Below are 16,248 nucleotides of genomic sequence, written 5' to 3' on the forward strand. Positions count from 1 at the left end.
GATGCTTTCACTATTTGTAGAACTAGTATATATTTTAGTTGATGTCTATATTTTAGTTGTTGGATCTAAACCCTCTTGGTTTTCTTGCAGTATGTCTGTGTTGTTCATTTCATTCTTATCAAGAATAACAAATTAGTATTTCACATGAAGCAATTATACAATAGGTATATTTACTTTAAGAACTGCATGAGCAATATTCTCTGCCTTCTGCTTATTTACTGTTCATTTCCCATTTGCCAGTCACTCTCCCTTAAATAAATTTACTTCTATATGAAAGTTATAGGGAAATAATTAAGGGACTTTTAGGTGTAAGTTATTCTGCAGAAGAGATAAGACAAAGAGAACAAAAGAGTGGGTAAGTCAGAGGCTTTAGGAAATAAGAGGTAAAGAAGTAGTAATATATGAAAAGAATAATATGTGTATGGTCACTTTAATATAGTCATTCCTTTAATTAATAGTCTTTATTATGCATAAAAAGTAATTTGTTTAAATCATAATCCAGTGATCAAGTTCCGAATCCTGAAATAAAATCTGTGCAAAAGGGCTATGAAGAAACACAGACAAATATTGGTGATTAAAGCTATCCCCACTTTCTTTTTAATGAAGAGACAAAAAAATTTGAATCAGGCATAGAGAATTCAGTTCTGCTAACCTACACAGAAATTTCCCCCTTGCCATGTTTATATTTCACAATTACTTGAAAATTCTGAGTGGAGCTGCCCTATTAAATACTAATCATGATAATGTGCTTTCTTTGCACATGTATTTTGAAATGCCTTTGGAATCTGAAAGAAGTATGTTTTTTGCAAAGCGTTGTTAAATAAAACTTCTTTGTAAATGGAGGGATAATGGGATCATAGATTGACAAGTGGAGGGGACCTCAGAGGTCATCTAATCTAGCCTTTTCATTTTACAGGTGAGGAAACTGAGGTTAGAAAGGTCCAATAGAAAGTGGCCCAGTTTTGAATCCTGTCCACTGACTCCCAAACCAGTATTCCTTTCAACTGGATATGTTAGTTTATTAAATAGGTAATTACTTTGAAGAACAAATTTAAAAACCCAAATTCCAGCAGAATATCAATTTGATCTCCATGAGAGTCAAGATGATATATATACATCCCATTCTTCCTGTTTATTTGAAATAATTGGGTTTTTACATTACCAAAACAATTATGTTTTTTTTTCCAACCATACAGCTTTATTCCAGTAAAGGTATATATAATAAATGGTTCTGCAGCCAGAGACAACAAACAGTTCATTGTATAACATTAATATATAGCTCCATGTCAAAATACAGCATGACACATTAAAGATTACTAGGGAATATCTGGAAAAGTACTTAAGAATGATGCAGTATTTCAGTGAGAAATTAAGACAATTTCAAAAAAATTCCAGAATTTAATTTAAACTTTTAGTCTTTTCTAAGGTGCTAAAAATGTTTAACTTGTTGCTTATTAATTATAAGTTATTCTTATGCTTGTTGCCAACACAGATTGAATCTATTCTCAACATTTTTTTAAAATCCTTATAATTTATTTTTCAAATGTGCCCCAGTGTAGGAGTTAAATGCTTTTAGTCAGAGTGATCATTTCAGAATAGTTAGTTATACAATGACTTATCCAGACTATTTTAAAATGTATTTCAGTAAGTCTTTAGGTTTTACTTCTATCAAAGTCCAGAATAGTAAGCTTCTGGACTTTGATAGAAGTAATTAAAATTTTATTTCCAACATATATAGCAACTTCTTGAAAGTATGTTTGAGTAAAGTCTAGTCCCAGTCATTCTTTAACAAAATCTCTAGAACAGGGGCTCTTAACCTGGAATCTGTTAACTCTTTCACTATAGTTGGTTTCCTTTGTAATCCCAAGTATTTTATTTCACGTGTTGAAAAATTTTATTCTGAAAAGGGGGTCCATAGGCTGCCAGAAAGGTTCATGACATAAGCAGAGTAAAGACCCTCTCTTCTAGAACCAATTAAAATTTTCAGAAATTTTGATGAAATCACAAAACAACATATTTTACTAGATGTAGTTGCTATTTAATACTATTTGGGATAAAAATACCCTATAAAAGTTTCCTTTACAAACATTCTCCTTTACATATGCAATAAATTATTTGGCCCTAGACTTTTTTTTTATAAACAAGGTGAAAGCCATCAATGCTTGAAGTTGAGATATTGCCATCTGTTCTTCTTACAGTAAGACTTTTTAGAGAGTACAGGTGTATGTTGCCATAGCCCATGCTCTAATTACCTTTCCAGTTATGCTATTTGTGTATATGAAAGGCCTGTTTCAAATATAGCATGCACGAAATGATAACGAATGTAAACATAAATAAGTAAAGATTTTTATTTTTTAATTGTTCATAATATTTGGTCATTTTAGGGCTAAGTAAAAAATAATTTTAAAAGTTCACTGTACAGAAATAATTTATATTTTATAACAATAAAGGGCGTAGAGTGTTTGGGTTTTTTTTTTTTAAGGTGTAGAAGAACGGACCAGATCTGTGATTTCCTAGCAAGGAAACTACTTCTAGTGTATCTGGGTACCAGTTCAGCAACTTGACATCTTAGAAAGTTGCCTGAGTCACTGGTAAATTATATAACTAGCTCAGGGACACATAGCCAGTGTGTATGAGGCAAGATTTGAATGAAAGTCTTTCTGACTCAGAGGTCATCTTTCTATTCTCCATGACATGTTATTTAAACAAAAACAATAATTTCAAATGCAGTGTTTATCTTTTCTCAATTTAGATAACCCTCAAGTTGTAACCCATCATGACATGTTATTTAAACAGAGACAGCAGTTTCTAATGGAATGCTTATCTCTTCCTCAGTTCAGATAACCCTTAAGTTGCAATTGCATCCATCAGCTTTTCTATAATGAATACCAGTGTTCAGACTCTAATTGTGTAGACAGGCTTTTGTGTTGAACTTAATCTTGGCACCGAGATAAACATTTAGGAACATCACAATTTCGTTTTACAGTGTTAAGTTTAAAAGTTACTGCCTTTAGTATGTTTCTTTTTCCCTAGTAACAACTCCAATGTAATGAGGAGGTTGGGTATTTTGGTTAATTTTGTGTTCAGTTCTTATCCAAAATATTTCTAAAATATGCAAGTATATTTTATTGCCTTCATAATTAAAGTATACTTAAGAGAAATGAGCTTTTCTTTGACTATTAGAGATATCATTGTATCTGAGGAGATTTTTGTACTGTAGATATAAGAGTAAAATATTGATTTGAAACTATACATCCTTTCTCTGCTATTTGATAACTGTTGACCTTGGGCAGGCCTCTCTAACCCTCAGTTTCCTCACAAGTAAGGTTGATGGCTTAGACTGGATAATTTCTGGGATCCCTCTCTGCTTTAAATACTGTAATCCATTTCTGTCCTAATTCCATCTACATCATGTCCTAAATTGGACACTTCACTCACTTTAAATCACTGCTAAAAAAAAAAACTGTACTGATTTTTCCTTAGGATTTTCCTATACTCACTGAGCAAGTCACTATTAAAGACTCAGTTGTGCTTTGTTCAGATGTATTGGGTTTTTTGTTTTAGTGTAGGTTAAAAAAGGCATGTGCCCTTGATGAGTTCTGCTTTTTAATCTGTGCTGCTATCTTCTTCCATTTTATGGATGACTTCATCCCATTTACTTCCATGGTTATGACTGCAAATTGTATATTTTCCTCCATCCTTCCTTCTTGTAATTTTTTCTGTCTTTAACTCTCCATCCCCTTCTTTGCAAAGAAGATGGGTAAAGAGGAATTTAACACTAATGATCTAAAATTAAAAGCCTGCCCTTTGCCCTACCTTGATCACAGGTTTTTATTTTATTTATTTATTTTTAGTTTTTAACATTTGCTTCCCTAAGATTTTGAGTTTTAATTTTTCTCTCCCACTTCTTCCCTCAAGATGGCATACAGTCTGATAGTGACTCTACATATACATTCATGTTAAGCATATTTTCCCATTAGTCATGATGTAAAGAACAATTAGAAGTAATGAGAGAAACCACAAGAATGAAGCAATAAAACAAAACAACAAAGGAATAGGAGAACAAATAATATGCTTCCATCTGCATTCAGACTCCATAGTTCATTCTCTGGATGTGGATAGCATTTTCTATCATGAGACTTCTGGAGATGGCTTAGATCTTTGCATTGCTGAGAAGAGCTAAGTCTGTGAACGTTAGTCATCACACAAGGTGGCTGTTACTGTGTACAGTGTTCTCCTTGTTCTGCTCACTTCACTCAGCATCAGTCTATACAAGTCTTTCCAGGTTTTTTTGAAGTCTACCTGCTCATCATTTCTCATAGCACATTAGTATTCCATTACATTCATATACCACAACTTGTTCAGCCATTCCCCAATTGGTGGACATCCCCTCAATTTCCAATTCTTTGCCACTACAAAAAGAGCTTGCTATAAATATTTTTGTACATGTGGGTATTGTTGGGTCAAAGGTTATGCACAGTTCTATAACCCTTTGGACATAGTTGCAAATTGCTGTCCAAAATGGTTGGATAATTTCACAGTTCTACCAGCAATGCACTAGTGTTCCAATTTCCCCACATCTTCTCCAGCATTTATCATTGTCCTGTTTTGTCATTTTAGCCAATCTGATAGGTGTGATGTGTGGTACCTCAGAGTTGTTTTGATTTGCATTTCTCTAATCAATAGTGATTTAGAACATTTTTTTCATATGATTATAGATAGTTTTGGTTTCTTCCTCTGAGAACTGCCTGTTCATATCTTTTGACCATTTCTCAATTGGTGAATGACTTGTAGTCTTATAAATTTGACTCAGTTCTCTATATATTTTAGGAATGAGGTCTTTGTAAGAGACACTGGTTATAAAAATTCTTTCCCAGTTTTCTGCTTCCTTCCTAATCTTGGATGCATTGACTTTATTTGTGCAGAAACTTTTTAATGTAATCAAAATTGTCCATTTTGCATTTCATAATGTTCTCTATCACTTGTTTGGTCATAAATTCTTCCCTTCTCCATAGATCTGAAAGGTAAACTATTCCGTGACTCTTCTAGTTTGCTTATAGTATCAGTCATTATATCTAAATCATGTATCCATCCATTTTGACTTTATCTTGGTATAGGGTGTAAGAACATGGGCTATGCCCAGTTTCTGCCATGTGTTTTTTCAGTTTTCCCAAACCCACACAAATCATCAGCATTTCTATTTATTGCTAACCGAAGCCCAGCAGCAAGAGTTAGAAAGAGAAATGCCATTTAAAATTACTGTAGACACTATAAAATATTTGAGTCTGCCTGCCAAAACAAAACCAGGAACTATATGAACCCAAGTACAAAACACTTTTCACACAAATAAAGTCAGATCTAAATAATTGGAAAAATATCAATTGCTCATGGGTAGGCCAAGCTAATATAATAAAAATGACAATTCTACCTAAATTAATTTACTTGTTCAGAACCATACCAATCAAACTACCAAAAATTTATTTTATAGAGCTAGAGAAAACAATAACAAAATTCATCTGGAAGAACACAAAGTCCAGAATGTCAAAGGAACTAATGAAAACAAATGCAAGGGAAGATGGGCCTAGCTGTATCTGATCTTACATTGTATTATAAAGCAGCAATCCTCAAAACTATTTGGCTAAGAACTAGAGTGGTGGATCAGTGGAATAGGTTAGGTATGCAAGACACAATGGTCAGTTACTATATCTATCTATTATTTGATAAATCCAAAGACTCCAGCTACTGGGATAAGAGATCACAGTTTTTTGCCTTAGTTTCCTTTAAAACTCCTTCATATTCCATTTTTTAATGTTCAAATTTGTTTTCCTTTTGACTGCCCTTCCTCAGAAACTTTACTCTCCCTTTCCCCACCCTGTATAATATAAGGCATTTTTACACCAAACTCTTATTGTGTAAGTTTGTATGTATGAGTTAAAGGTGTGTCCACTTAAGATGAAAATGAGTTCCTGGGACTGGGACTTCCCCTACTGCCTACAATGTCTTCTATGTTTGGAGATTCTTAATCTCATGTATTGATATAAGATAGGAAATTCCCTTTCCTCCTCAATATATTCCCTTTTCCTTCTATTTCTTCTTCTACTAAAACCATTAGAGCATAACAAAACGACCTTTAAGTACTCTCCTCTTCTTGTTTAACTTCCTCTATGACCCTTGAACATATTAGAGTTTGAGAGGACCCCTCTCCCCCGTTTATAATGGAAACAATTCATCAGAATATAGTCCTTTTCATGTAATTAGATATATTTACTTTTCTGTGTTTATTGTGACTCCAGCATTTACATTTTAGTTTCCACTCAGTGGCCTTTTTCTGCGAAATTCTTGAAAGTCCTTTTTCATTAAAGAACCACTTTTCTCCAATGGGATTGTACTCAATTTTGCCAAATAGGTTTATTCTTGGTTGTAAACCTTTATCTTTTGCCTTTGGAGGCAAGGGGTTTGCCAGGAAGTGACAAACTACCTCTTGTGGGCCAAATACAGGCCACTGTCTGTTTTTGTACAGGCCAATAAGCCAAGAATGTTTTTTGCATTTTTATTTTATTTTTTAAAAAAATTGTACCTTATTTAAGTAAAGTAGTTTGCCAACCTCCAGAATAATTTCAGGCTTCTCTCTCCTTTATAGTGGAGCTGCTAAATCCTGTGGAGTCATGACTATGGCTCCATGATTCTTTAACTCTTTCTTTTAGACTGTTTGCAGTATTTTTTCTTTAACTAAGAAGTCCTGGATTTTGGCTATGATATTCCCGGGGGGCTTTCATCATGGGATATCCTTTCAGGAGTTGATTGGTGGATTCTTTTTATTTTTATTTCACTTTGTCCTCTGGTTCTGTTTTGTTTATGATTCCTTGAAATATGGTATCCAGGATTATTTTTGGTCATAAATTTCAGGTAACCAAATATTTCTTTGATTATTTCTCCTTGACCTGTTTTCATAATTCTTTTTTTTAATAATACTTTACATTCTCTTCAGTTTTTTCAACGCTTTGATTATGTTTTAATATTCTTTCTGTTTTTTGGAGTCAATGCTTTCTGTTTGGCCCATCCTAAATTTCAGGGAGTTAAATTCTTGGGTAAGATTTACTGCCATCTGATCTAAGCTATGAATTTTCCTTGTTATTTAGTCATCATTCATTATCATTTCATTTAACGTTATATTTTGTTGTACCTTTTGCTTTATTTTCTTTGAGGAATTCTTGTAGTTATTGTGGCCAGGACATCCTTCCACCAAAGCTGTACGTGGACTTGTGAAGTTACTCTCTTTTTCTTGGTTGACATTTTAGATTTCTTTCAAGCTCATAGTATTTCTTCAATATGTTAAACAACTTTTTCTGTTTAGTCTTGTCTCTAAGCCTCAGTTTCTAAATTGGGCTTTGTGCTTGGATCAGACTCCACTCCATCCTCCATGCTTTGGTGGCATGGGCAGGCTCTTCTAGAGTCCAAGATGCAGTAGCTAAGACTAGGCATTGTCTTTGTGTGAATTCCTGGGTTCTGTCTCAGTACCATGGTTGTTTGATTCAGGTTTTGGCCCTGGTCCCTTCTTTTTCTCCTACCTTACTGTCCCAGTCCAGGCATTAGCCCCATCCGTTATTATGCATTTGACATGGCCCAACAAAGTATTGTTTCTACTGGTAGCAGGCTTCCTGCTAGGCTTCTGGGTCTTTGCTTCCCACATACTCCCACAAACCTTTCTCCAGCTGTGCTTTTGCTATAGGTTGGGCTATGGGCTTGCTAGGGCTAGCACTGCCATTCCTTGAGGGGTGCTGCCTGGGTACTATGCTTCACTGCCTGCCAGTGCAGTGGTCTGGCCCTATCTCCTGCTCTGAGTTTGCACTATTTCACATTTTGCCTTCTCCCTGCCCTAGATTGTCTGTGCATAGAGTTTCCACAGGATTCTGGACAGCTAGGTTGCACAGTAAATGGAACCTCTGGAGTCAGGAAGACCTGAGTTCAAATATGGCCTCAGACATTTACTAGCTGGGTACAAGTCACTTAATCTCTCTTTGCTCCAGTTTTCTCAGCTATAAAATGGGGACAATATAGTCATTTCCTAGGGTTGTAGTGATGATCAAAGAGATAATTATTGTAAAGTGCCTGTTACATTTGTTGATGTTGTTGTTCTGTCATTTCTGTTGTGTCCTACTCTTTGTGACCCCATTTGGGGTTTTCATGGCAAACATACTGGAGTGGTTTGCCATATCCTTTTCTAGCTCATTTTACAGATGAGAAAACTGAGGCAAATAGGGTTAAGCGACTTGCCCAGAGTCACACAGCTAGTAAGTATCTGTAGCCAAATTTGAACTCAGGTCTTCCTGATTCCAGGCCTGGTGTGCTATTTTCCCTGCACCTCCAGCTGCCTATTATATGGTAAGCACTAAATAAACGTTAGCTGTTATTATTATTTTAAGTTGTGTGTGTGTATTATTCATTACAGTATTAGAGTGAATAGAAGAGGTTATCGCTGTTTGTCTTTGATTTTCTTTTTCGTTCTTCCTTCTTACATTTTTAATACTCTACTGAGTGTTTTTTTGGGGGGGATCCAGCCTTCTGTAGGTCCTAACATGCCACTCTGTTCCCATGACTCATCCCAGTGTGTTTTAATCAATGTACTATATTGTTCAATAATGCGTTAGAGATAATTCCTAAAAATATTTAATAGCAGTTGTAAAACTCCCCAAATATATCCTAGCAATGTTGCTAGCTGTTTAAACTCCCCAAATATATCCTAGCAATGTTGCTAGCTGTTTATATCTACCCTAGCCAAAATATGGACTATTATAAAGGATAAACATTCCATAGTGTTTGTTTAATTTTATTGTATGGAATTTGACTACTGATACTATTTTTTAAAAAAAGTTAAAGCATTGTTCAAGTGATTTGAATACTAGTATGAAAATATAGTACTTAGTTTTGGCTATCATACATGGTGGTGTTAGCAATCTCCTAATTAAAATGTCATAGTTACACCAGTTCTACTTTATCAGGTTTTTTGTTTAACTTTAGTCTGGTTTGCTCAGACTTATGAATTATAATGGATACCCTGTCAAGAGTATATTGGAGGTTGCAACTAATTGCTGCTAAGTTGTTAAGAATTAAAGGGAGAATTCAAATAAAAAGTATTAAGAAAGGTGACAAAATTTAATAGAGGATATAAAACAAAAACAATTAGGGAAAGAATGAACTATTCCATTTCATATTAGACCTGAGGATTAAGCTAACTAGCTCAAATATCTTCTTAATCCTCATTATTTCCAAAATAAATGTTAATATTAAACAAATTTACACTGTCTTAATACTTCTTATGAACTCCCATCCATTCTAAGGCTTACTGGAATTTCTCAGATAATAAATTATAGATTTTTAAAGTCTTAGACATAATTGTGGCTTGCTAGCATGAATAATTGACATAATTCTTATAAGTACATCTGCATTTTAAAAGTTATTTGTTATATGACTCCAGACCCAGCACCCTGTCCATTGTGCCACCTTGCTACTTCTGCATAATTGCATCGTAATTTATAATTACAGCTACAAATTATCTTCAATTAATTTTAATGTTTCTATGAAATTATAATTTCTACAGTGACAAATTCACAATAATTAAACATGTGTTTATACTTAGATGTGAGTATACATATGTACATGTGTGTAAAAATATGACATGCTTTTGTTTATCACGTCACCCGTAAGGCCAACGTCTGCCCAAATAATATGTGTTAGTTTTCATCATAATTTGTATGTCTGGCTGTTAAAAATCCTTGTCCAGTTAGCAGTTAACTCATTGATTCATCCTCCATATATTGGTGGTAGAAGAAACAGGTATTGTTATAAGGAGGGCATAGAAAACAAAATAGGATTCTTTAGGAATGTGCAATAGATTGCAAAGATATGGTAAGCAAATTGCGAAAGGCCAGAGAGGAAATACTTCAATATTCCTAGCAATCACACAGTCTTCTAAGGCAGCAAATAAATGGCTTTTTTCCCCACTTTTTTTCCAAAATATTTCCAAATCAAAAATGTGTGTTCTGGGCAGGATACTGTCATCTAGTAGATGAGTCTCCTCTATTTTATTTAGATGAAATTATGTACCACTGTTACTTCAGATGTAAAAATGTGGTTATTGCAACACTGAAACTTAGATAATTTTTATCTTCAGATTTTTCTTTAGACCCCCAGCTCATTTTATGAAATCAGGGTTAAATGTATCTTTTTCTTATAATATCATCAAATATAAAGCTAAAAAAAACTTAGCAGTTTTTGTGATCACAAAGAACTGGAAACCAAGGGATGAAATAAGTAGAAGCATGAGAACAGTATGACTGCAATGTAAATGAAGAGCTTACTAAAAGAAAGATGAATTCTCAGTAACTGAAGAACCACTAAATTGTCTTGGAGGATTAATTAGTCAATAGGCATTTATTAAGTATTTTTTTATGTGTCAGGCACTGTGATGGGGGATTCAAAGACAAAAGTAAAGCAGTCTCTATCCTCAGGGAGCTTACATTCTATCAGGGCAGATAATATTTACATATATAATTATATAAGCAATAAGTAGTAAGTTTTTTCGGTTGTGTGGGTTTTTTTTGTTTGTTGTGTTTTTTGAGAGGGGAAAAGCATCCGAGAAATTTTTGAAAAGCTTCATGTAGAAGGTAGTGCTTAAGGTGACTCTTGAAGGAAACTAGGGATTGTAAGAGGCAGAAGCAAAAAGCATTCTAGGCATGGAGAATGGAGATGGAAAATCCTATGTGCAGAACACCAAGTTGGCAATGTGATTAGATTGTGTAGTGTGTTGTGTGGAAGGAAGTGATGTGTAAGAAAATTGGAAAGGTAGAAAGAGCCAGATTATCCGGGTATTTAAAAGCCCAACAGTCTACATTTGATCCACTGGGGTTTATTGAGTAGGGAAGTGACACAATCAGACTTGTGTATTACGAAAATCACTTTCTCATCTGTGTGAAGAGAGAGGCTTGAGGTTAACGGAGAATAAAATGGGGCCTGTTGCAATTGTCCAGTCAAGGCACAGGATAGGTAGACCTGAACCAAGGTAATAATAGTGTGATTGAAGAGGAAGGAATGTATATGAAAAATATGGAGATAAACATGACAGGAACTAGCTACTGATTTGGTTGTGTGGGGTAAGAAAGTCAGTGAAGAATTGAGGATGACCCAAAGGCTTTGAACTTGGATGTTTAGAAAGATGATGGTATATTTTACAGTCTGATAAGGAAGCCCAGAAGAGGATGAGTTTGAGGGGGAAGGTGATAAATTCTTTCATAGACATGTTGCATTTGAAATGCCTACTGGACATCCAGTCAGAATGAAAAATAAACAGTTGATGATTTAGGATTAGAAGGAAGAAAGACACTAGAGGGGAGTTTATAGATATGAGAGTCATAGGCATAAAGTTGGAGAGCAGAACCTCTTCTCAACCAATGGGGAGGGGACTCTGAGGAAAAAAATGCTGTATATATTGTTACTTGGGGTAACTGCTATTGTTGGTATTACTTGACTTGATGTTACAAGGGTGGGTTCATTTCAGCAGGGGTTGAGTATGGTGCAATATATCTAGAAAAAGAAATTTTTAAAGGCACTAATAAATCAAAATTTTTTAAAGAAATATTATTTGTGAAACCTGCTTATCTTTAGTCACATTTGCATCAAAAGTGATTTTGATACATAACGAGCCGTTTCTCATAGGTTTTTTTGCAATGAGAAGACATGGTTTGATAGTTACTGATACCTCCTTGCTTGTCTTATTTGCTAAGATCTTTTCCATTCTTTTGTACTTGTTCTTTCTGTGAGATACCTTGAAATCAGTCTTATGAAGATTGTATCACTTCTAGTAGAGATTTCTTCTGTGTCAGTTCTGATCCTATTTGCTACTTCTATATGTAGCACACTGGGTACTGGGGTGATCAATCAAATTTTGTTGTTCCAAGTAATTTCTTAATTTACAATGAAAATATTTTTGTTTATTCTACAGATTTAATTTGAAAGGTTTATTTTAAGAGTTAGCATATCTTTTTTAAATTATTATTTTTTTTAATCTCCATAGGTTTGGAATGAATTGTCTTATTCAGTTTGAGGATTTTGCCAATGCAAATGCATTCCGTCTCTTGGAGAAGTACCGAAACAAATATTGCACATTCAATGATGACATTCAAGGTAATAAAATTTCTGTCCCCATTGTATTGAAGGCAACAAAAATGTGCTCCAATTAGCTTATTAATTTTATGCAAACTGACATACCCAAAAAATACTTTGTGGCAACATAATGCACCAACATTCCATAGTTGAGGAATGAATAATTAGATTTTTAGGATCAAAGATTGAGCGCTTGAATGAACTTCAGCGGCCATCTAGTTCAACCTCAATACCATTTTTTCTATCGTCTCTAGTGATTCTAGAAAGAAAAAGTCTATATAATTGGAGAGTGTTAGGACTAGAAACAACTTTAAAGATTGTCTAGTCCATCCCCTCATTTCACAGATAGAGAACTGATGCCCGGAGTCTTTGAAGAACAAAAAAATTCATCATGTGAAAACCTGACTTCAAACATGTTTTAGAATAATACGCAATATACATTCAACCATCTTTGTCATTTCTACACCACATTTTCACCACAGTTATCTTCCAAGGCCCTGTACCACATTTTCCTTCTTCTCCCAAACTGAATATCCACAGCAAACTTGCATATCTTATCTCTACCCTAGAAGAAGGCACCCTGCTGGATGTCTACAACTTCCTCTTGCCCCTTCTTATGTGATCCCTAAAAAAATACAGTGTTCCCCCACTTTCAATTAATTTCAAAATAACAAACATTCGCTTAGTGTGTGCAAGGTACTATGATAATCAACAAAGATACTAAGGCAAAAAGGAAATTGTTCCTTTCTTCAGGGAATTTGCATTTCAGTTCTAGCATTTTGTGTTTCTAACTCCTTCTATATTAAGTGATGACACCAAGGCCTAAAGTTCTACTGTTCTTGGAAGGTTAGGATTGAATGGGTGACAGAAATCACTAGAACCTAGAAGAGCCAGAGAGAAGAAAAACTGCTGCAGTAGGGAGATGTGTGAGTGAACAGGAAGGCAAAGAGTTTCTTCAGTACTGAAGTGAACCAGCCCTGAGAATAGAACAACCATTCCAGGGAGGAAAGAATGGTCAAAGCATATTGACATCTTAGGAAAATCTCACTCAAGATCTGAATGCCCAGAAAATTAAAATGGGCAGCACAGAAAACAGTGACTCAACAACATAGTAAGAAATGTCAAAAACAACTCCTTTCCAATTTTCTGACTCTAAAATTTGTGATCAGAAAAAAAGTCAATACCATATTTCAGGAGATTGTAAGTGAAATTGCGATAATTTCTAATACTTACCGAGTGAGACTAGTAAATAATTTACATATTTTTTTAGCAGCACATGACACTTTTACAAAAATTGACCATATATGTGGACGTAAAGACCTTACCAGAAATTTGTAGGAATACTAAATGCATCATTTACTAATCATAATGCAGAAAAAATGTATTTAATAAAGCCCCCCAAAAGAAAGAATTTAAAAGTAATTGGAGATACATAAGATTATAGAGAATTAAAGGGTCAAAGAATGAATTATAGAAATAATATAAATTTCATCAAAGAAATGACAGTAAAGCAGCACACTAAAACTTATGGGTTACAACTTAAGCTGTTCTGAGAAGAAATCTGTATTTCAGTGTTTTTATCAACAGAAGAAGAAAAAATTGATTGGCATGTAATTTAAAAAGACTTGAATAATAAAAATCCTATGAAAGTAAAAATTATGAATATTAAAAAGCAGACTAACATGATTAAGAGCTAAAATCATGAAACTAGAAACTTTTTAAAAAAAAAAAAAGGAAAACCAAATTGTATCAAAAATGAGAAACTACTTATAACAGTTGAAAAGGAAATCATGGAAATTATTAGAAACTCTTTGCCCAGTAATATGCTTGCAAAACTGATAACTTAAAATAGATTAATACTTAAAAAATATAAAATACACAAATTAACAAAATCAGAAATAGATTAATTAAATAACCCAGTATCAGTGAAAAAATGTAAAAGCCATAAAATAATCCCCAAAGAAAAAAGTTCTAGGACCAGATAGATTCACAAGTGATTTCTATAAAATGTTCAAAAAGCAGTGAATTCACATAATATGTAAACTGTTTGCAATAATAAAGAAGGAAGGCACCCTTCCCTTCCTTTGTTGTTGTACGGTTGTATCTAACTCTTAGTTGACCCCATTTGGGCTTTTCTTGGCAAAGATACTGGATTTGTTTGCCGTTTCCTTTTCTAGCTCATTTTACAGATGAGGAAACTGTGGCATATAGGGTTAAGTGACTTGCCCAGGGTTACACAGCTAGTAAGTGTCTGAGGCTAGATTTGAACTCAGGAAAATGAGTCTTCCTGACTGCAGGCCTGGCACTCTATCCACTGCACCACCTAGCTGCTAATCCTTTCCTATGATATAAATATAATTATCATACCTAAACCTCAGAGAAACAAAGCAGAGAAAGAAAACTCTAGACCAAAAATCCCTAATGGACATTGATACAAATTTTAAAAATAAAATATTAGCAAGTAGGTTGCAGTAGTACATTTGCAAGATTATTTGCTGTGACCCATTTGGTTTATACTGGAAATGCAGGGTTGGTTTGACAATGAAAAAAAAAGAAATTGAGAGAATAATAATAGGTAAAAGAAAAGCAGAAGATAATATGATTGTATGTACTTAGAAAACCAAAGAGAGTCAAATAAATAATTGAAAAAGTAATTTCAACAGAATTACAAGATAAGACCTAAACCCACATAAATCATCAGCATCCTTATATATCACAAAGAAAAGCCAGCAGGAAGAGCTAGAAAGAGAAATTCCATTCAAAATAAATATATAGTTGTGAAACTTTCTATTTAGGCTACAAGTCTTTGACCTCCCCTATTCCTTATCCTTGAACCACATATCTCACAAGATTTTTTGTAATATTCCCCTTTTCCCCCCTTTACATTGAAATCTTCTCAAAATATATGCTAATTTACTTTTAAGGGTTTTAACAGATTCTTCATATGAGTTCTCCTGATCCTTATTCTCTGTAACATATGTTGGCATAAACTAAAACTATTTTCATGGTGACTGTTTCACAGATACTTGTCATGAGCACTACAGTATTACATGACCAAATGTCCTATGTAATAATTTTTTGTTGCTTTTGGATACACCATAATTCTTTTAAATTTGTCTTTCCAAAGTAAATATCTGAGTGAGAAGGAGCTGATGGAGTCAGAAAGTAGATTGAAGCATAGTATTTTTCTCTTTATTTTTTTCATGGTTCTTTTTTTTTCTTTTGGTCTGTTTCACAACATGACTAATATAGAAGTGTTTTGCATGATTGCACATATATAACCTTTTTCAAACTGCTTACCATTCTTGGGGAGGGAATGAGGAAGAGAAGGAAAGATTTAAAACTCAAAATTTTTTTATGAATGTTTAAAATTGTCTATATATGATTAGGGAAAATTAAAATGTTATTTTTTAAAAACAAAATCAAGAAAATATCTGAGCCGTCCTTCAGTTTACCTGCATCTTCCTTTCTTCTGATATTCCCTGCAAGAGCATGAGTTCCTGGTAGTAAGGCCTTTAGTTGGTCATTGTACAAGGACTTCACATGTAGGATACCAACGGCTAAGTTAATGCTTGTATATATTTTTAAAAGCATGATTCTTAGTACACCTTGCCCCTTTGTCAAGGCCATTTCAGAATCAAAAGGATCCATACAAGTTTGAATGTTATTTTGTAGTTTCTTTTGTTTCATAGGTTGCCATGGCCAAAGGATTCATCACTGAGTCATCAAGTAGAATGAGCCTCTCCACACTCAAATAAATTGTGTCCTCAGAGGGCAGAAAAAAAAAGATCTGTTTCTGAGACTATTCTCAAAACATTTCCAGCATAATAGAACATTGCCACAGCTTATGCTTTTCTGCCACAGTCTTCAGTACCCAGGGTCACCTCCATTCCCTCATGAAGCATAAGAATTAGTGTGGGAGAAAAATCATAGAATCTTAGAGTTCTAACAGACCTTAAAGGTCATCCAACTCATACTTCCATTCAACTTAACTTTTAAAATTTTTAATAAATTTTATTGATATCTTTATTTTTTGCAAATCTTAGTTGTCCTCCACTCTGAGGTCTCTTATAACAAAGATTTTTTATA

At 34.0% G+C, this 16,248-nt stretch overlaps 1 protein-coding gene across 1 annotated transcript in view; it reads left to right on the top strand.

Annotated features, from left to right (window-relative positions):
- Nucleotides 1-16,248, top strand: part of ME1 (malic enzyme 1) — a 258,710-nt gene that overhangs the window by 198,696 nt on the left and 43,766 nt on the right. The window contains exon 7 of the mRNA XM_020969928.2: nucleotides 12,071-12,180. Coding sequence (XP_020825587.1) covers nucleotides 12,071-12,180 — 110 coding nt within the window. The remainder of the gene's footprint in view (nucleotides 1-12,070; nucleotides 12,181-16,248) is intronic.

This window comes from Phascolarctos cinereus, unplaced genomic scaffold (assembly GCF_003287225.1).
Source record: "Phascolarctos cinereus isolate Bilbo 61053 unplaced genomic scaffold, phaCin_HiC Scaffold_5;HRSCAF=322, whole genome shotgun sequence".
NCBI classification, from domain to species: domain Eukaryota; kingdom Metazoa; phylum Chordata; class Mammalia; order Diprotodontia; family Phascolarctidae; genus Phascolarctos; species Phascolarctos cinereus.